General features: G+C 42.5%; 1 protein-coding gene across 1 annotated transcript in view; it reads right to left on the bottom strand.

The window, feature by feature from the left end:
• LOC141271414 (uncharacterized) overlaps nt 1–22,298 on the bottom strand; it is a 69,814-nt gene that overhangs the window by 5,258 nt on the left and 42,258 nt on the right. Inside the window, exons 9-14 of the mRNA XM_073681496.1 lie at nt 10,748–10,801; nt 8,592–8,741; nt 8,283–8,462; nt 8,078–8,201; nt 7,897–7,994; nt 7,608–7,698 (exon numbers count right to left, since the gene is read on the bottom strand). Coding sequence (XP_073537597.1) covers nt 7,608–7,698; nt 7,897–7,994; nt 8,078–8,201; nt 8,283–8,462; nt 8,592–8,741; nt 10,748–10,801 — 697 coding nt within the window. The remainder of the gene's footprint in view (nt 1–7,607; nt 7,699–7,896; nt 7,995–8,077; nt 8,202–8,282; nt 8,463–8,591; nt 8,742–10,747; nt 10,802–22,298) is intronic.

Genomic DNA, 22,298 nt, shown 5'->3' with positions numbered 1-22,298 from the left:
CTTTAGATTAGAAGCTCTGGTAGGAGCATTTTTATCTTTGCCTGAATATGCACTGATCTTGGCTTAGAAATGTCTCTATCTCCAGCAGAACTGCTTATCACTGTTGTTCATAGTTTGATAGAACATATATATTTGAGTAACATTTATAAAATTCATATGAAAGTTCAATTATGAAATAGTAATATTTTTTTTAAAGCTGGAGTCGTAGTCGGTACATTTCTACCGACTCCGACTCCAACCAAAACTAACTCCGACTCCACGACTCCGACTCCACAGCCCTGTCTGGACCTCAGACTTGGCCAATGGTTCACCTTCCAACAAGACAATGACCCTAACACACAGCTACAATAACAAAGGAGTGGCTTCAGAACAACTCTGGGACCATTCTTGACTGGTCCAGTCAGAGCCCTGACTGAAATCCAATTGAGCATCTCTGTAGAGACCTGAAAATGGCTGTGCACCAACGTTCACCATCCAACCTGACGGAACTGGAGAGGATCTGCAAGGAAGAATGGCAGAAGATCCCTGTAGCGCCGGCGTCCCTGCCCTCTGCTAGGCAGGGACGCTGTTCCCCTTACCCCTCTGCTCCGAGCCCGGCGTCCTCCTCCCGCTCTGCTGGCAGCGCGCGCTCCTTCCCGGCCACTGTGCTTAGGGCGCGCGTGCGCGCGCTCCCTCCCTCTTAAAGGGGCCGCGCGCGCCGTCCTAAGGAGTCCCCGGCCAATGGCCGGAGGACTTCACCATATATAAGGCACCTCCTCCAAAATGGAGGTGCCCGAGCAATGTTGTTGCACTGTTCACTACTCTGCTTCAGCCCTCAGGTCCCGTTGCCAGTTACCTGCCAGATTCCTGCCAGTTTACTGTCTGATTCCTGCCTGATATTCCGCTTACCTGCCTGCTAGCCTGAGGTCCGACGGTCTGCCTACCGACTCCTGTCAGTCTGTCTAAGGACCAGCTTGCCCGCTCACCTGGGAGCGCTCTTCTGCTACCTGCCTGCTAGCCTGAGGTCCGACGGTCTGCCCTCCAACTCCTGTCAGTCTGTCTATGGACCAGCTTGCCCGCTCACCTGGGAGCGCACATCTGCTACCTGCCTTCTAGCCTACCTGGAGGCTCCGCCGTCACGTGCTGTGACCACCTGCCATTCCAGAGACTCCTGCCCGCTCACCTGGGAGCGCACACCTGCTACCTGCCTGCTAGCCTACCTGGAGGCTCCGCCGTCACGTGCTGTGACCACCTGCCATTCCAGAGACTCCTGCCCGCTCACCTGGGAGCACACACCTGTTACCTGCCTGCTAGCCTACCTGGAGGCTCCGCCGTCACGTGCTGTGACCACCTGCCATTCCAGAGACTCTCGCTTGCTCACCTGGGAGCACACATCTACCATCTGCCTGCTAGCCTACCTGGAGGCTCTGCCATCACAGGTCGTACCTACCCTTTACCCAGAGACTGCCCCGGTCACTTGCCGTGACCTCCTGCCCGTTCATCCAGAGACTGCCCCGGTCACTTGCCGTGACCTCCTGCCCGTTCATCCAGAGACTGCCCCGGTCACTTGCCGTGACCTCCTGCCCGTTCATCCAGAGACTGCCCCGGTCACTTGCCGTGACCTCCAGCCCGTTCACTCAGAGACTGTCCCGGTCACCTGCTGTGACCGCCTGCCCGTCTTCCCTGGTCGCCACCCGCTCCCTTACAAGGACCGCCCCCTTGTATAGTAGCTCAGAGGTTCCGCCTCCCAGACCCGTTACAATCCCCAAATGAAAAACTTGTTGCATCGTTCCCAGGAAGACTCATGGATGTACTAGCTCAAAAAGGTGCTTCTACTCAATACTGAGCAAAGGGTCTGAATACTTATGACTGTGATATTTCAGTTTTTCTTTAATAAATTTGCAAAAATTTCTACATTTCTGTTTTTTTTCAGTCAAGATGGGGTGCAGAGTGTACATTAATAAGAAAAAAAAAATTAACTTTAGAATTTACCAAATGGCTGCAATGAAACAAAGAGTGAAAAATTTAAAGGGGTCTGAATACTTTCCGTACCCACTGTACAATCTTTTAAGGGGTTGTTCGGTCCAAAGTGATAAGTTTGCAGTCACTCTGTGTGACTGTAAACTTATGAATCCCCCCGGCGCACACACTGTGCGCAGCGAGGATTCGGTGATTTCTGACCTGGAACGTGAGGGTATGTATGAGTTATGCATACTCCCGGCCAGTTGGCGCGACCTCGTTTCCATACAGTTGTATGGAGCGAGGTCGCGCCCTGTAGTCGGCCACGCCCACTGGCCGGCCACATCACTAGTCGGGGCGCAGCCGCTCTCAATACTAGTGTATGGAGCGAGGCCACACCCACAAGACGGGCCCTGGCCGGGAGTATGTATAACTCCGGACCCTGGTCAGAAGACAGTGAATCCCCACAGCGCACAGTGTGCGCGCTGGGGGGATTCATAAGTCTGCAGTCACAGAGACTGCAGACATCATTTTGGACCGGACAACCCCTTTAAGAGTTAGATGCCCTTTAGTGCAGAATGGACATGTTCGAAGAAGCAAAGAGGAAGAGAGGAGGAAGGAAGGAAAATAACATTTACTATGACCGGTTATCTATAACGAAAGTCGTCATTACCGATTATTAGTCAGTGTAAACAGGTGCCAATCACATGGCAAACATGCTAAACGCTTGTTCATATAGTGCAATTTTTTTTAAAGTGCCTTAAAGATCATCATTCTTGGCAGCAAGTCATCCTGTTTAAAAAGGACATGTGCTGCCAAGAACAATGATATTCTATGCACACAGAACAAATGTATTATCGATTTTTATGTGTACATGTGAAATGCAGTAATGTAGCATTTTTTTTGCAGAAAAAATCCAGGCCATGTCCAGAAATTTGCAGCAAAAATTTGGTGCATTTGACATTTTTTTGTGCTAAGCCATTTTGATCTCAATAGAGAAAAAACAGCAGTAAAAGCGCTGGAAGAAAACAGCAATGCAAAAAATATCACATGTGAATGAGGTTTTAGAATTTTGCGGTTACTGTTTCCACACCAAAAAAAAACATATGAACCACGTCCACCCCATGGATGGGTGTCTGAACAGTTGGGCCCCCTGTCCTGCTTTGCCTTTATTGACATTGAGTTCAGCTGACACAATGTAAGGTTTTAATACTAGAAACAGTATAGGACCGTCCCGTTTGTGTACACCTTGTTGTGGTGGTATGGCTTTTATGATTTTTTGATCAAAATAGTCTTAACTAAGTATCTGAACTTATTTATCTGTACTATTACTCTTTACTCCTTACAGGGTATATGTTCAATTAGTTTTTTCTTTGGTGTTTTTTTTTTCTTTACGTATGAACAAGCCCAGAGACTGGATTAGAACATATATATATATTTTTTTATTATAGAGGATTTTCAAATTGTTAAAAAAGTGGGTGGAGAATGTGATAAAATAATGAATCAAACAATACTTGCCTGTTTAATCCCTTGCCATTAGAGCACTTCTTTTAGGAGAAATGGGTTTAGCAGAACTTTCTTTTTGGATAAAACTTCTCCCCATTAATTAGAATTATTAGGCTGACATTCTCTTGGGACACTATGGCCCAGATTAATCGATATGTTTTTGCCAGTTTTCTGTGTCGTAAAACACCTTAAAATGATGCACAGCTGTTGTAAGCTGGCACTTCAGTCTTTTTCGCTTAGTCCTTGGTGACCAGTATTCTTAATAAACATAGCAACACTCTTCATTCCTTCAAAGAATATTGTGTTTTTTTGGGTGTACCTCAATTACCTATTTATTATAGCCACCATTCATGACTGGAACCTTTGAGGAAATAACCCACAACTTTGCGTTCGAGGCATAAATGAGTTGTGACAAAAGACAACCAGTTCTAGTGCACAAAAATTGGATCACTGAACAGTAAAAAGACACCTAGATGAACCTAGATTTCTGTTCAGCTATGTGGATAAGGGTTAGAATCTGGCACAAGCAACACAAATTTGTTAATTCTTTCCTTCAGGTGTGGAGATATTTGATGACCATATTCTGTATTCTAAATACCCAGCATATGTTATTGCCTATAACAGAATCAGAATTTCATCCATACTTATCCCCTTCATCCCCGAGCATGTTTTCACCTTCATGACCAGGCTAAATTTTACAATTCTGACCAGTATCACTTTAGGAGGTAATAATTCTTCATGACACTTACTTCATGATGGTGGTAAAATTTGTTTGATATGACTTGCGTTTATTTGTGAAAAAAACGGAAGTTTGGTCAAAATTTGGACATTTTCAAAGTTTTAATTTTTATGCCCTTAAATAAATGAGATATGTCACACAAAATAGTTAATAAATATTATTTCCCACATGTCTACTTTACATCAGCACAATTTTTTAAACATATTTTTTTTTGTTAGGAAGTTAGAAGGGTTAAAAGTTGACCAGTGATTTCTCTTTTTATCCCAACAAAATTTACAGAACCATTTTTTTAGGGACCACATCACATTTGAAGTAACTTTGAGGGGTCTATATTACAGAAAATACCCAAAAGTGACACCTTTCTAAAAGCTGCATCCCTCAAATTGCTTAAAACCACATTCAAGAAGTTTATTAACTGTTCAGGTGCTTCACAGGAATTAATGAAATGTGGAAGGAAAAAATTATCATTTAACTTTTTTCACAAAAATTTTACTTTAGACCAATTTTTTTTTATTTTCACAAGGGTAACAGGAGAAAATAGACCCCAATACTTGTTGTGCAAAAACAGATACCCTGTATGTGGGGGGGGAAACTACTTTTGAGGCACAGTGCAAAGCTCAGTGAAGTGAAAAAGCACCACATTGGAGTTCAGATTTTGCTGGACTGGTTAGGTAATGCCATGTCACATTGGCAGAGCCCCTAAGGTACCAGAACAGCAGAAGTGACCCCATTTTACAAACTACACCTCTTAAAAATTCATGTAGGGGTGCAGTGATCATATTAACATCACAGGTGGGTCACAGAATTTTATACCATTGGGCAGTGAAGAAAAAATAATTACATTTTTACCACAAAAAATAGTTTTAGCCCGAGATTTTACATTTTCACATGAAGAAATGGGTAAAAAGGACAGAATGCGATTTGCTTCCTGGAGTACAGACTTTCCTGGAATAGTTTGCAGACTCCATATACAGAGCCCCTAAGTGCTAGAAGAGCAGCATTCCTCCTCAAGCGACCCCATTTTGTAAATTATACACCTTTGGAAATATATCTATAGGTGTAGTGACGATTTTGACTCTATGGGTGTTTTCCAGAAACAAGCAGCAGTGGATGCTGCTGAGTGAAAATTGCAAACTGACATTTTAGTGACCAGTACATTGTAGTGACCAGCAGGTTGTAGTGCCTAGCACATTATGCCCAGCTTGTGCTTCTGAAGACATGCACCAGTAAATTAGGCGAGCTCTCATCGCTACAGAAATGGCAAACATGTGGTTTAGGCACACTGGGTCTCAGAACGGAGGGGGGGCATTTGGATTTGGGAGCGCAGAATTTGCTGAATTTCTTTTAGGGGGTGAGGAGCCATTTCATTTTTCCAGAGCCTTTGTACCACCAGTAACGTGGAAGCCCCCTATATCTCCGTTAACATATGATGAACCTGAGTGAGGACTTGCTTATTTTGTGCATTGAGTTGAAGATTTTATTAGGAACATTTTACATAACGTTTGAAATCACAATTATCCTGCTCTCTATGCTGAGTACTTACTTTGGGGTTTCCATCTAAATGTCAGAGTAACGCGATTTCGATGAAATCCCTGAGAGATCCATTCCCTATAGCAGCAGAATTACTCTGGTCTCAGCCTGGCCTCTGTTCAGCAGTGTCCTTCTTTTCAGAAGTGCACAAAACTGTGGCTGACCACGCTTTTACGCACGCCTAAAAAGACGGACTCTGCCAGATCACAGGTCCAACGGTATTCAGTGTCCCCATCTGCCTGACTATAGGGAATCTTTAGTCGGGGGTCCGTCTGAATCACGTATTTCAGAAATTTACACGGAAACCCGGTGTAAGAGCTCAGCGTGGAGCACAGGATAAATGTGAGCAAAGCCTTACTGCAATCTTTAGGAGGCAGAATGAACAAATCAACAGCAGGTCAAGAATTGGTTTTATTTTGTAAGAATTTCTCATGCGGTATAAAGTGATTAGACGACTTTATTCTTCGGGATGGTACGATTACAGCGATACCAGATATATAGAGTTTTTTTTTAATGTTTGGCTACTGTCATACACTGAGACTATTTTTTTTTTGCGAAAACTAGGTTTTTGCATCGTCATATTTTGATAGCAATAATTTTTCCATATTTTGGCCAACAGAGTCATGTGATGCCTTGTTTTCTGCGAGACGAGATGACGTTTTTATTGGTACCATTTGGCACATGACATTTTTTGATAGCTTTGTATTCTGATTTTGGGAGACAGGAATGAACAAAAACCAGAAATTCAGGAATTGATTTTAGTTATTTTTTATGCCGTTCCACGAGTGGTAAAAATGATAAGACAGCTTTATTCTTTGTGTTAGTATGATTACAGCGATAAATCAATTTTTATATTTTGGTGTTTTAACACAATAAAAACTATTTTATAGAAAAAATAATTATTTTTGCATCGCTTTATTCTGAGAGCTGTAGCTTTTTTATTTTTCCACTGAAGGAGCTGTATGGTGGCTTGTTTTTTTCAGGACAAAATGAAGTTTTCAGAGATACCTTTTTACTTACCTTCATCTTTTTGATCACGTTTTGTTCCACTTTTTGTTCTGTGGTATGATAAAGCATTGTTTTTTGCCTTGTTTTCATTTTTTTACGTTGTTCATTGAAGAGGTTAACTAGTGGGACAGTTTTATAGGTTGGGTCGTTTCGGACGCAACAATACCAAATATGTGTACTTTTTTTTGTTTATTTTTATATAAATAAATGTATTTATTGGATTAATATTTTTTCTTTCATTGGTTCTTTATTTTGTGGGGGGGGGGGGTTTGTTTCTTTTTAGTTTTACAATTTTTTGAAACTTTTTTCTTTTACCTTGTCCCACTATGGAACATCAACTCTCCCTGCCCTGATCGCTGATGTAATACTCATTAGCTCAGCCTCTCACAAGCAAGAAAGAGGCGTGTCAGCTTCTGCTCAGAGCAGGAACTTACAGGCCACCCTCCCTGGGTTACCACGCAGCCATCGGCACAACGGGATCGCAATCGCATTATGCCAATGGGAGTAGAGATGGAACCCCCCCCCATCTGTGATGCCCCTCAATGTTTCTATCACTATTGACAGAGGCATCAGAGGGGTTAAACGCAAGCAATCGGTGCTAGTACTAATCATGGGCGTTGCTGCAGGATGTCAGTTCTAATATAATATATAGAGCTGACAACCGCACTCGATTGCGGCGGCGCTCAGTGAGCCCACGCGATCGTGAGGAAGTATATGCACGGTGGTTTACGCGAACGCAGCTCCGTATATATACTAACAATGTCAGGAAATGGTTAATTACTATTTTGGCAGAAGGAGGGAAAACATACACCTAAATACAGAAAAACAACACAGTGTAAAATCACTGCAGCTGGTGACTTCTCTGCGTTTAGTGGTTACTACTCACCTGGGTAGTTATATGTAGGAATCTCCTCTTTACACCACTCATCACCAATCACATATGTCTCTGTAGCATTAATATGGGTCAGATCTTCACCCTGAAACAAATATTGTAAATGTCACAGAAAGATGGAGAAGTCACATCTATGATCAGCTGTAATCCTGCCATCTCCTCCAATCTTATTACACAAGTATTCAACACATAATACTGGTTGATAAAACAAGACTGAACACGAGACCTTCACAACCGTCTACACATAAAAATGGAGATCTCATGACACCTTCTCTCCATCTACCTGATGATCCTGAGGAACATTGGGATTTTCTTGTTTACAGTCCTGTGGAAGAAGAGGACGGGGACATCTCTCTGGTGTTGTCCTCTTACTGGATAGAACTGGAGGAAACACATACAGGGACTGAATTCATTATTTACATACAGATAATTATAGGCCATGTGTATTTAGTCCTGTCTATTACCTGGTGATGTGAGGGGCTGGGGAACCTCCATCATGACGTCCTTGTACAGATCTTTGTGTCCTTCTAAATACTCCCACTCCTCCATGGAGAAATGGACTGTGACATCCTGACACCTTATAGGAACCTGACACATACAATGATACCGTCATCCCCCCAATCCCTTCATAGTGTTACTGTATAATGTCCCAGCATTCCCAGCAGTCACCTCATCAGTCAGCAACTCAATCATCTGGTAGGCGAGTTCTAGGATCTTCTGGTCATTGATGTCCTCAAGTATCAGGTGGTGAGGTGGAGGCCCCGTGGTTGGGCTCAGGGGTCTTCCCCATCCCTCAGACACAGGGGCCTGACAGGGCTCACTAGAGGTCTTCTTCACTACTGAGTAATCCTGGTTATGGAGAGACACATTAATAAATCTCAGTACAGACATTTCCAGAGTCCTCACCTCTCCAGTTCTGTCCATCTGTTCTTCCCATAGATAAGAATGATGTAATGTGACATCATCAGAATCTCTCACCTCTCCAGTAAGCCTGAAGAGGATCTCTAGGGTGAGGTGTAATATCCTCTCTGCCATCTTGTCCCAGTCCCTATCCATCCTTGATGGGTCAGCCAAAAAAATCCTCTTATATAGAAGATCTCCACTGAGAGGATCTGATATTTTAGAGACCTGAATGGGGAGAAGTTGAGCCGATATAAAATCAGAAAGGATCCCATGAAAAATATACGAGTACTGGAGACATTAAAGATGCTTTCTACTGTGTCTGAGTTTCCACCTCCAGTAGAATATATGCTTGAAAATGCTGCAATACAGAGCGGACGTTCACTCTGCCGGCACCATTATAGTCTATGGCCCAGACTGCGCTTATGTTCGAATCCCGTTTTGTGGGAGGGTTCGGACGCAAGACCCGACGGGACCCACGAACGTGAAGATAACTGCAATGTGAAAGCACCCTAAGGGAGGGAAAATTATGGCTTTCGCATGTTCAGTGGCTCCATACAGTCTAGAAAGGTTTTTGTTGGGTGGGTAAGGTCTCACTTGTGTGTTGGCAGGTAAATAGCAAAGTTACCTTGGGAGTCAAGGCCCTCCCAAAGGGCCCCCAGGCCATGCTTGTATGCCTACATGGTTTCAGCAAATTCCTCCTCTGCCACTCGGATTAAAAGTAAAAAAAAACAAAAAACTTTTACATTTGAATTCGCCAGCTTGCCTGAATCAAATCACTGTGAATCAGAAGTGCTGGAAGGCCTTCAATTGCCCTTAAATAATGAATATAACACTTTGAGATCTATTGAGACTCTATCCAACCCCTTTCAAGGGAATCTGTCACCACTTTGGAGTTATCAGACCTCTACTATGGGCATACAGGGTATAGAAAAGTAAATCTATATATACCTGCATGGCCCATAGTAGAGGTTTGATTGCAGAGAAAAGCGCTTTAATCAATCCTGACTTGTACAGGCTTGGCGTCCGGGGGACGCCAAGCAATCCCCGCCTATGTGCTTATTATTCCCCCAAATCCCCGCCTATATGCATAATTATCATATTCCCCCCCTCCCCTACACGTCACAGGGCCCTAACTTCCCGGGCATGCGTATAGAGTGCACTTTGCTTCCTCCCGGCCCGTCTCTCTGTGCACTGCGCCGCAGGGTTCTATTGCGCAGGCGCCGGGAAGTGACAGTGATTCCCTGGCGGCTGGGCAATAGAAACCTGCTGCGCAATGCACAGGCAGACGGAGCCGGGATGAAGCAAAGCGCGCTTCATGTGAGTGGCACTTTGCGCATGCCTGGGAGGTCAGGGAGCACAGTGTACATCACAAGGCCTGTCAGAGGGCCCTGTGACGTGCAGGGGAGGGGAGAATATGATAATTAAGCATATAGGCGGGGATTTGGGGGAATAATAAGCACATAGGCAGGGATTGCTTGACGTCCCCTGGACGCCAAGCCTGTACAAAACAGAATTGATTAAATCGCTTTTCTCTGCAATCAGACCTCTGCTATGGGCCATACAGGTATGTATAGATTTACTGTTCTTTACCCTGTATGCCCATAGTAGAGGTCTGATAACTCCAAAGTGGTGACAGATTCCCTTTAATGAAAACATAGCCTTGTCTCTGTTTTTATATAGGTTATAATAGTCTCTCCTGATTGGCTGTGATATACCAAGTGATGTAATAGCTGTTAGGCATATTGGAGAAGACTTCATGGTCGACTCAGTGGCCAATTTAGCGAACTGCTTTTTGTACGAATTCTCCAAGTTCAGCAAATTCCTAAAACTTTGACAAAAAATTGATTCACTTCAAATTCATATTTTCAACTCTACATTTTTCACAAAAAGTGATATTCTATAAAACTGCTAAAACGTGTGGGCATCTATGGAGTCACTGCAATAGTAACAGGTATATAAAAAAGAACAGTGACGTGAAAATAATTAAATATTTAGCATAGATGTAATTGTGCAGACTAGAAGAGAGGTAACAGGAGACTTATGTAGCACGCTAAATGGTGTAAATTACAGATACAAAAAAAGGCAAAATTACTCGTTATTTCATTACAGTCCCATAAAAATGGTTCATACAACAAGCGATATGTGGCCAAAATACAACTTGTCTCATACAAGGAGCAACTCATAAGACACCACAGGAAACATGGAAATAAATGCTAAATTTCTCCACATACCTCCACCTGCAGAGCCGCCACCACATATATGGCTGTTCTGTGCGCACAGGACCTGTGATGAGGTCACAGGAGGGGAGGAGTCAGGGGTCACATGATCAGGGGCCTCAGTGGATGCAGGACTCTGCTGTGCTGGTTGTCATGGTGCTGGATGAGGTGAAGGTTATGTGTGGGGTCAGGAGGGGTTTACAGTGTGGATGTAGCAGAGCCGCGTGTGTACGAGGTGTACGGAGCGGAGCCGCGCGTGTACGAGGTGTACGGAGCGGAGCCGCGTGTGTACGAGGTGTACGGAGAGGAGCCACGCGTGTACGAGGTGTACGGAGCGGAGCCGTGTGTGTACGAGGTGTACGGAGCAGAGCCGCGTGTGTACGAGGTGTACGGAGCAGAGCCGCGTGTGTACGAGGTGTACGGAGCGGAGCCGTGTGTACGAGGTGTACGGAGCGGAGCCGCGTGTGTACGAGGTGTACGGAGCAGAGCCGCGTGTGTACGAGGTGTACGGAGCGGAGCCGCGTGTGTACGAGGTGTACGGAGCAGAGCCGCGTGTGTACGAGGCGTACGGAGCGGAGCCGTGTGTGTACGAGGTGTACGGAGCAGAGCCGCGCGTGTATGAGGTGTACGGAGCGGAGCCGCGTGTGTACGAGGTGTACGGAGCGGAGGCGCGCGTGTGCGAGGCGTACGGAGCAGAGGCGTACGGAGCGGAGGCGCGCGTGTACGAGGTGTATGGAGCGGAGCCGCGCATGTACAAGGTGTACTTAGTGGAGCTTGTGTACTATAGAGCCGAGCTGAGCGTGTATGTTGAACATGGAGTAGAGCTGTGATCTAGAATGTATTTACAGGATGTATTTTCAGATTTTGTAAGTATAAGATTACGGCAGAATGAGCTTTTTAACAGATTAAGCAATACATGCGCAGAACCAACAGGGAGGGGGAATGAAGCTAGGAAACGATCAGCAACATTGATATTGGGGGATGAACAAACTGATTTCAGAGTCTCCCAAAATGATGCGAGGAGACAGGTTAGGAAACTGAAAATAGGTAAAGCAGCAGGGCCAGATTGACTCAGTCCACGTATCCTTAAAGTGTGTGCAAATCACCTGTGTCCTGTCTTATAGTACCTGTTTTCCTTGAGCCTACAATCACAGAGGGTACCGATGTTATGTAAGACCTCCTGTCTCATTCCGCTTCCCAAGACTACTTTCCCAACATCCCTAAACGACCATTGCCCTGTAGCCTTAACATCGCATGCTATCAATTTCTTAGAAAGATTAGTGCTTGCAGCATGAGACGGGGCATTATCATGCATGAAATGATCTCGATGGTCCAGATGGATGGAGTGGAGGATGGCTGGTTGATGAACACCTCATGCAAACACGGCTACGGCGCTAACAAGGAGGAGGTGGAGTAATGTTTTGGGCTGGAATCATGGGGAGAGAGATTGTCGGCCCTTTTAGGATCCCTGAAGGGGTAAAGATGAACTCCATAATGTATGTTGAGTTTCTCAAACAGCACTTCCTGCCATGGTTCAAGAAGAAGAACCGTGTATTCCGCAGCAAGATCATTTTCATGCATGATAATGCCCCGTCTCATGCTGCACATAACACATCTGCATCTCTGGCTGCTATAGGCATAAAAGGGGACAAACTTATGGTGTGGCACCCATGCTCCCCTGACCTCAACCCCATTGAGAACCTCTGGAGCATCATAAAAAGGAGTGTCTATGATGGCAGGAGGCAGTTCACATCTAAGCAACAGCTCTGGGAGGGTATTCTGTCCTCATGCAAAACAATTAAAGCAGAAACCATCCAAAACCTGACAAATTCAATGGACAAGAGAGTTCAGAAGCTCCTTTCGAACAAGGGGTCCTATGTGCAAATGTAACATCACCTAGAATAAAGTTTTGAGTTGAAAACTGTTTGATTTCAGTTTGTAATAACCTGCTAATGCTTATAATTTCAAAAATGACCATTTTTTTGTTCTTTATTAAAATGAAAAGGTTGAAAACTCTGCTGTGCATAATAATTTGGAACATGCATTTTGAGTGCAGTTTGAGTTTTTTATTTTTTAAAAAATATACTGTTATCATAGGCAGTTTGTACAAAGACCTTTCAATTGTGCTCTAATAGTTATTTGACTGGAAAATTACAATGAGTGCAATTCATATAGGTAATTTGGGAAAATCTGAGAAAATATTATTTGCATAATAATTTGGAACACAGTGTATAGCAGGAGAAAGATGGACTGTTCACCTGTCACTATTGCTGGTCAGGAAGTGGAGCAGGTCGAGAGTTATAAATATTTGGGGGTCCACTTGGACAGCAAACTGGACTGGAGCTGCCATACGGAGATGATTTACAAAAAGGGGATGAGCAAACTGTACTTTCCACGGAAACTAAAGTTGTTCAATGTTTGCAGCAAAATGTTAGAAATGTTCTACCAGTCCGTAGTGGCAAGTGTATTATTGGCGTTCTAATTGTATATCGTACTGACCGGTCATGAATAGGAATGTGAGGGGTAGCACAGTGGTGCAGTGGTTAGCACTGCAGCCTTGCAGCGCTGGGGTCCTGGGTTCAAATCCCACCAAGGACAACATCTGCAAGGAGTTTGTATGTTCTCCCCGTGTTTGCATGGGTTTCCTCCCACACTCCAAAAAGACATACTGATAGGGAATCTAGATTGTGAGCCCTGATGGGGACAGCGACAATAATGTATGTAAAGCCCTGTGGAATATGTTAGCGCTATATAAAAGTAAAGATTATTATATTATACCTGAAAAATTCTACTGTTATGTTGTAATTGATGTCTATGTTCTGTTGCTGTGATACTGTAATTCCCCTTGGGATCAATAAAGCATATCATATCGTAATGGGCATTATGGCTGGCAATGTGGTGGGACATACAGGAGCCCTTGAGGAAGCCAAGGCGAAACGTGCATTGGAGTTTTGGGGGTTTCTACTCTCTGGTCAGTCTAACCATACACATGGTATGCTTACATTGATGCTGCTATTATTTTAGTGAAAAAATGATTTATGGTATTTCATTTATTTAGCATGAGATGTTGCTTGTTTTTCCACATCACCTCATCCTGCACTTACTGTTCCATGTTATATATACCCTTTATCTAGAGGTCTCCTATGATATCCGGTTTTCAGTGCATAACCCTTACGATATACAGACTTTATTCTGTCCATGAATGTTGCCCCTTATCTGAATTTTTGTTCTGTGTTGCCTCCCACTTTTAAGAATGTTAATACTATATCTCAGATAAAACTAGTTTTCTAATTATTTTCGAGTGGTTATTCAAATATTTTCTAGGTTATCATTGTCTGCGATAGCCACCAAATATCTATATTGGTAATTTATTATAATTTGTAGGTTGAATTGGTTGAAAAGCATGAACTTTTTTGCACATTATTTGTAGAGGCAAAATGCCACATATTGCAACCACACAAATTACATGGAGGCCCTAAATTCCCCTAAAATCATACTATATAATCTGTACACCAAATGATTATATGGATACTTCCATCAAAATTTTCCCCTTCTTTTGACTTGACGGGTCAGTGCGATGTTGTGTGTTTGAGTCATGCCGCGATCATGATGTCACGCCAACCTGGCTGATGAAAAGAAGAGCTGGGAATGCTGGGAGGTAAGAAGATTCACAGTCCTTCCAACCAGTGGTCACAGATTACTGACCTGGCCAATAGACCAGAGTTGATTCTCCCATCTTGTTCAGAGTACATGGCATAGGATCTGAGCAGTATTTACAACTGATTGTGATGCTCTACCAACCCAGGAGATTCGGTTGCAGGTGGCAGCAGGCATTCAATCTGTAGCCAATTTTCCCAACCTTATAGGCGTTGTGAGCAGCAGTTACCACGATCAGGATCACATTTTTTAACTACAAGAAGTACTATTTTGTTGCTATCAAAGTTGGTTCCTATGGCAGTATTGGGGCTTCCCAGGTGCTACTTTCCTCAGAATTTGGTCCCACAGTACTGTTAGACCAGGTGTCATTTCCTCCTCACCAAACGTTTCCTGGTAAAACACACCTAGTCCCATATGTTATGGTATCGGATGAGGATTTTCCATTGTTGCAGAAATTTCTACACCCATACCTTCATAGGAGTTTGGGTGCCCAGAGAAAAGTGTTTACCCAAATGATCCATCCTGCACGATGGTTTGTGGAGTGCATCTTTGGAGTCCTGATAAGTGGAGGGTCTTCACTGGTGCATTACAGATGGATTAGGTCACAAGTGACATGGTCATCAAAGCTGCCTGTGTTCCACACAACTTTGTTCATGGTTATTAAAACCAGGACCTGGAATTGGAGACACACAAAGCTATTATTGACCAACAGGTATCTTGCAGCTCGGTAAAGTCATCCAACCCTGCTGTACAGCTGAGAGAAGCCTTTAGACTTCATGTCTTTTGAAGGTGTCATGCCTGGTAAATCTCAAAGGATGAATGTAATTCAGCCACCTATGGGCTGATAGATATCTGTTGTCTTCCCAAACATGATCAAAGTTCCTTTACTATCATTTTTCATTTGTGGTTTTTGGCCAGGCGACATATATTTTTGTTGTGTATTTAACCAGACTGTTCATTGAATAAATTATTTCTGTTTTAAATTTCTGTTTACTCAAAATGTGTGCCCTGTGTTCTGTATATATTATAAGCACCAATAGCTCATGTTACTGTGATTTTCTATATTGTTTTTCATTAACTACAGGTGCATCTCACTAAATTAGAATATCATCAAAAAGTTAATTTATTTCAGTTCTTCAATAAAAAAAGCGAAACTCATATTATATAGAGTCATTACAAACAGAGTGATCTGTTAATGTTGATGGTTATGGCTTAAAGCCAATGAAAACACAAAAGTCATTATCTCAGTAAATTAAAATAATTAAAAAAACACCTGCAAAGGCTTCCTAAGAGTTTAAAAAGGTCCCTTAGTCTGTTTCAGTAGGCTCCACAATCATGGGGAAGACTGCTGACTTGACAGATGTCCAGAAGGCAGTCATTGACATACTCCACAAGGTCCCAGAGTTCCAATTTTTATTTGGAAATCAAAGTCCCAGAGTCTGGAGAGGCACACAATCCAAGCTGCTTGAGGTCTAGTGTGAAGTTTCCACAATCGGTTATGGTTTGGGGAGCCATTTCATTTGCTGGTGGAGGTCCACTGTGTTCTATTAAGACCAAAGTCAGCGCAGCCGTCTACCAGGAAATTTTAGAGCACTTCATGCTTCCCTCTGCCGACAAGCTTTTTGGAGATGGAAATTTCATTCTCCAGTAGGACTTGGCACCTGTCCACACTGCCAAAAGTACCAATACCTGGTTTAAAAACAATCAGTATCACTGTGCTTGATTGGCCAGCAAACTCGCTTGACCTTAACCCCATAGAGAATCTATGGGGTATTGTCAAGAGGAAGATGAGAGACACCAGACCCAACAATGCAGACAAGCTGAGGGCTGCTATCAAAGCAACTTGGCTTCCAGAACACCTCAGCAGTGCCACAGGCTGATCGCCTCGATGCCACGCCGCATTGATGCAGTATTGATGCCAAAGGAGCCTCGACCAAGTATTGACCCTATTGCGCTTATTGTCATTCCAGCTTTTCACCCTATCATTCTCTACTAGCATATCACAAACACTTAGGCTCTGATTCATTAAAACTGTCATTTTACACCCCAGTCTTGATGAAGCGCCTACTGGAGTAAGATGTGTCGATCCTTTTGTTCTCGTTGAAAAAAGCCCCTAACAGAGAAGTCTGGCAGCAGCCCTGTCATAGAGAATAAAAGACAGGAGTGCCAGGTAGAACGAGCGCTTCAGTGTATGAAGTCCAAAGAAATAGCTGCCACCTTGAAAGATCGGGTGAACTATGCAGCTATCATGGATGGGGCCCTGTAGTATCACAACTTTCATAACATATATATATCAGCAGTCTAGCACATCTATGAATTCCAAGCTTTATGGTCTATGAATCCATTAATGCTTGATATTCAGTGCTATTGATTGACTGATATGCTGTGACAAAGAACTAACATAGTTTGAAACGCGTCTCATATTGGAATGTTTTTTTACACCAATCAGTGACTCTGTGTATTAGCTTTTAATGCGGGGTGCACAACCTTTCCTGGTCTGAGCATTACATTGTCATGCTGTATCACTCACAAAGGCTGCAGTAAAACTTTTAGGGGTAAAATTAATTAGGTATTAGTATCTTAGATATTTTCAGCATGTCAAAATTATATGCCATAAATGCCTGATAGCAGTTCAGAAAGTAGAACCTGCACCTAAGGGAATAATTTACTCTCAGTTAGCACCTAGGAGAGGGTAAGGCCATGCGTGAATGTGGCTCTCCCCCATTGTAAACTTAAATGCCATAAACTACAATATACTGTAGAGAACAACAAGCCACATGTAAAACTCAAATACATCTTCTGGAGTAAAAAAGAGAGGTCAAGGGACCCCATTGTCCACAAATTTATTTGGGACACCGAGATGACTGTCCCCACCCCTCTTTTCTTTGTTATGAAAACTATATGCAAAAAGCCACACACAAGTATGCATTTCAGTGACCAGATGGTTGAGGTCAGCACTGAATGGCATAGTGGGCCACATGTTGCCTTTCGACTGCAGATTGTGAACCCCTGTTTCAATGGATTGATCTACAATAAAGTTGAATTTTATGGAAGTGCTGAACTGCTGGTCTATGTGTGGCTGCATCAAAGCCAATAAGGAGTCTCTACAAACCAAGAGTTATCAAGCAAACTTTAATGCAAGAGGCGTGAGGACTTTCGTGCTCAGAATTTTCCACTAAACTGGATATTCATGTGCAGAAAATTCCAGCAGCTAAGGTTTCTGGTTAAAATTTTGAGGTTAAAATCATACCAACTTAAAAACACAAATTTCCTTTTTATGTGACCAATCACATGATCATCAGTTACTAATATATACACAGAAACAAATTGTTATCAATGAACATTATGTGCAAGATAAGAACAACCTATATCTATTAAAAAATTCTAGTTGTGTACAAAAGAAAAATATCAGGAGAACATCCACCTAACTACTAACAATGGGTCCAAGAATAAAGGGTTCGACTGTACCTGCACAGGAATACAGGGCTGTGGAGTCGGTAAGCCAAACCTCCGACTCCTCAATTTCCAATGCACCGACTCCAACTCCCTCATACATGGCTCATATTTAAGTGATAAATTTACTGTAGCACAGATTCATCTCAGCTAAAAGTCTAGACCCTTAGATCAGGAATAGGACAGACATTTATAGGACATTTCATAACTTTCCCAAATTCTTATGAAAAATATTCCCCACAAACCGCATTGAACTACTGTACCCAATTTATTATATATTTTAGGAGTCGGAGTCGGTCCATTTTACACCGACTCCACCAAAATGGACACCGACTCCAACTTCACAGCCCTGCAGGAATATCAGAGTAAGGGCTCATTCAGACATCAGTATTTGTTGTACGAATGTTATCTATTTTTTTCACGGAGAGCACTTGTACCAAATATACCGTAGTCTATGGAATAGTTCACATGACCGATTTTTTTCTCAGACCAGATGGTCTGCTCAAAAGCACAAAGACTTATCCAGGTAGTCCGCTCAAAAGCACAAAGACTTATCTGAGTGTCGCAAAGGAAAGGTGATTTTGGTATTTAAATAGGAAAGGGTTATTCACATTGAAGCAGACAGAGACTGTGGAATGCCCGACCACAATAAGTAGAAATGGCAGATACAATATCAACATTTATAAAGGGCTAACTTTTTCAAATCAAATGGCATTGTGGGTTATAAATAATTGAACCATAGAGAATGTATAACCAGTAGAGAAAGGTTGAACTTCATGGACCCGCTTCTTTTTTTCAACCTATGTAAGCATGTAAAATTTACAGAATTTAATTTGAATATATTGAAATTACAGGTGATTCTCACATAATTAGAATATCCTTAAAAATTTAATTTATTTCAGTTCTTCAATACAAAAAGTGAAACTCATATATTACATAGAGTCATTACAAACAGAGTGATCTATTTCAAGTGTTTATTTTTGTTAATGTTGATGATTATGGCTTACAGCCAATGAAAACACAAAAGTCATTATCTCAGTAAATTAGAATACTTTATAACAGCATGAAAAATGTTTGTAAAATCCGAAATGTTGCCCTACTGAAATGTATGTTCAGTAAATGCACTCTTATGTGGGTAAAAATGGGGAGATTCTGTGCAATGGTGCTCATCTAGTATGGTTCTGTAACCACAACCACTGTAGAAGCTCAAGGCTGCTGCAGACCCACAGTTTTGGAAAACATCACAAAATAGAGTGAATGGGTTAAATCTGCACTGCCGGTAAAAGATAATGGACAAGGAAAGAGAAATCCAGGAATGCGGTTTGTCTACGCGTTCCAAAGTTCCACACTTCTTCATCAGGACAAATCACAGTGTTCAACGATAACAAGCAAGAGCCTTAGTCACTTTTTGCCAATCCCAGGGGTGTGGAAGAGAACAACACCTGGAGCAATGATAGTGCCTTCTAGATGTTACAGAATTGCTGAAGTTTGTGACTGGGTGATTGGCTGCAGCAGTCAGACAACTGGAAAAGCCCATCACCAGAGAAACATCTGATGACGCATTGTTCCAGTCACCTGACTGCTGTAGCCAATAACAGGATAACTGGCTTCAGAAGTCCTGTGACATCCAATGTGCTTTTTGCTTCCGGATCTAGCACAAAAAAACCGAAGGAGTCTGACAGATGGTAAGCATGACCATGTTATTTTGAAAACATCAGACAATCCTCAGTGAAAAGATTACGGATGTCATCAAGGTTGGGATCGTATTCAGGAAAATAAAATGTGGCAAATTTAAAGAGAGACACGAAACAGAATATCCACCTGACCAATCACATTTGTGGGAAAGAAAAACTCCTCAAATCTAAACTTGAGTCAATACAACCTGGAAGTTGTATAAATCAGAGGAATAAAAACGGGGCACGTGAGTTAGTTTTACTGATGCGAACAATTAATATGAAACGTCTGGCCATACCTCAGAAGAAATCTCAGATTCAACAACTGATACAGGGTCTGAGTTAGTTAATTCATTTGTGCAACATAAGAAAAATATGAGACGATCTGGGCCAAATGCCAACCAGATCACTATTTGTATCAAAAACAGGAAGGCAAAAGGTCTTTAAAAAAGAAAAGCCCTTTGGTCTTTTCAGTTATATATTGACACAGGATCATATCTACATGCTTGGACTAGGATTCTATAGGAACTTGTTGACTTCAATATATTTTTATTTAAATAAATTTGCACTTAATTTAGCTATTAAAAGGCAATTTTGTGTTAACTCCTGTGTAAAACACAAGAACATTCTAATGACAGTTTTGCTTCGAATGAAAAAAATTGTTTCCTGATCTTGTAATGTTAATCATTCCGATTGATGAAATGAAAGTTTTAAATTTATTGGGTTTGTGATAGGTCACAGGATAAGTCTTCAAAAGTAGGGGTCCACCACCAGTCTTAGCCATTGATCAGCTGTTATCAGCTTTGCTGGGGGCCGGATGCCACTACTGTACAAAGCTAGAAGAGCACAGGTCAAGTCACTCATTACACTATGAAGTGTCCATTCCCTGGTACTGCAATTCATCTCCCTAAAACTTCAGTAACACCTGTATATTTGGGTCTAAAATATTGTCAGCAAAAGAAAAAAAAATTGAGACAGATCCATATTTGATCCGATTTGCGAACTAAAATACTTCATTCTAGTGAATGGGTTTGGCCAAAAAATGGATATCAATGTTTCATCTGAGTGTCGTCAGGATTTTTACTGCTTAATATGCTGTACATGATTGGTGCACGTCGCGTCCCCATGTATGGAGCAGTCTCACTAGCTGAGCCCGACCATACCAGGCAGTTGCTGGCTGTGTAACACAGTAAAGCAGTATAAAGAACAAATGATCAGACAACTGCAGATGCATGCCCCCTATGAGAACTAAAGAGAAAAAGTAAAAAAAAAAAAGTTTAAAATAATCTTTTAAATTCCGAAACCTAAAAATATGTATCTTGCCTTTCCCCCGTTAAAAATAAAGATATTTAAAATAAACGTATTTGGTATTGTCACATCCATAAAAGTCTGTTTCATCAAAGTATACATTTATTTAACCAAGCGTTCTACTCCATTTCTCCTCCAGTCCCCTACAATTGACCTGGATGGCCACTACCGCATCCTGATTGGGACTAATCAAGATGTTCCATTATCTATTGCCTCTTATTACACTCCCAACACAAGACAGCTTCAGTTCTTGACTTTATTCTTCTCGCTGATTGACTCTGTGAAACAAGGCATGGTCCTCTTTTGCAATGACTCAAATTTAATTATTGATCCTCATGTAGATAGGATCTATGGGTCAGGACAATCTACCTTCCTTTAACTCCCTGGTTTCAATTAAATTGGCTCCTTTCTCACGATCACTAGCTGGACACCTTGAAAGAAGTCCACCAGACTACCCAAGATTATACTCACTCGTCTGCTCCTCACCAACTCTTTGCACGCCTTGATCACATTTTTATTTAGACAGATTTTCTACTCAATGAAATATTGACATCTATACTCTCAGTACCCTGGTCGGATCACAGCCCCACCACAGTATCATGCTGAGCACTCTTACTGAAGCCGACAGGTTCAAACTGGTGTCTCAACAACTCAATGCCATCTTGCAAGGAAGTGACAATATTACTTGAGGCACTTCTCAAGGAACATTTTCACCTTAACAGCTCTTTTGCCTCCTCCACAATCTCTCATTGGGAAGCTCATAAGGTCTTCATTAGAGTCCTATGTACACTGCTCAAAAAAATAAAGGGAACACTTAAACAACAGAATGTAAATCAAACTTCTGTGAAATCAAACTGTCCACTTAGGAAGCAACACTGATTGACAATCCATTTCACATGCTGTTGTGCAAATGGAATAGACAATAGATGGAAATTATTGGCAATTATCAAGACACACTCAATAAAAGAGTGCTTCTGCAGGTGGGGACAACAGACCACATCTCAGTATCAATGCTTTCTGGCTGATGTTTTGGTCACTTTTGAATGTTGGTTGTGCTTTCACACTCGTGGTAGCATGAGACGGACTCTACAACCCACAGAAGTTGCTCAGGTAGTGCAGCTCATCCAGGATGGCACATCAATGCGAGCTGTGGCAAGAAGGTTTGCTGTGTCTGTCAGTATAGTGTCCAGAGGCTGGAGGCTCTACCAGGAGACAGGCCAGTACACCAGGAGACGTGGAGGGGGCCGTAGAAGGGCAACAACCCAGCAGCAGGACCGCTACCTCCACCTTTGTGCAAGGAGGAATAGGAGGAGCACTGCCAGAGCCCTGCAAAATGACCTCCAGCAGGCCACAAATGTGCATGTGTGTCTGCACAAGCGGTTAGAAACCGACTCCATGAGGGTGGTATGAGGGCCCGAAGTCCACAGATGGGGGTTGTGCTCACAGCCCAACACCGAGAAGGACGCTTGGCATTT

Source organism: Phyllobates terribilis, unplaced genomic scaffold, assembly GCF_046119375.1.
Source record: "Phyllobates terribilis strain yellow unplaced genomic scaffold, ASM4611937v1 Scaffold_5__5_contigs__length_657084704, whole genome shotgun sequence".
Lineage (NCBI taxonomy): Eukaryota > Metazoa > Chordata > Amphibia > Anura > Dendrobatidae > Phyllobates > Phyllobates terribilis.
Note: the sequence above shows the minus strand (reverse complement) of the source record. Positions and strands in the feature narration are given on the sequence as shown.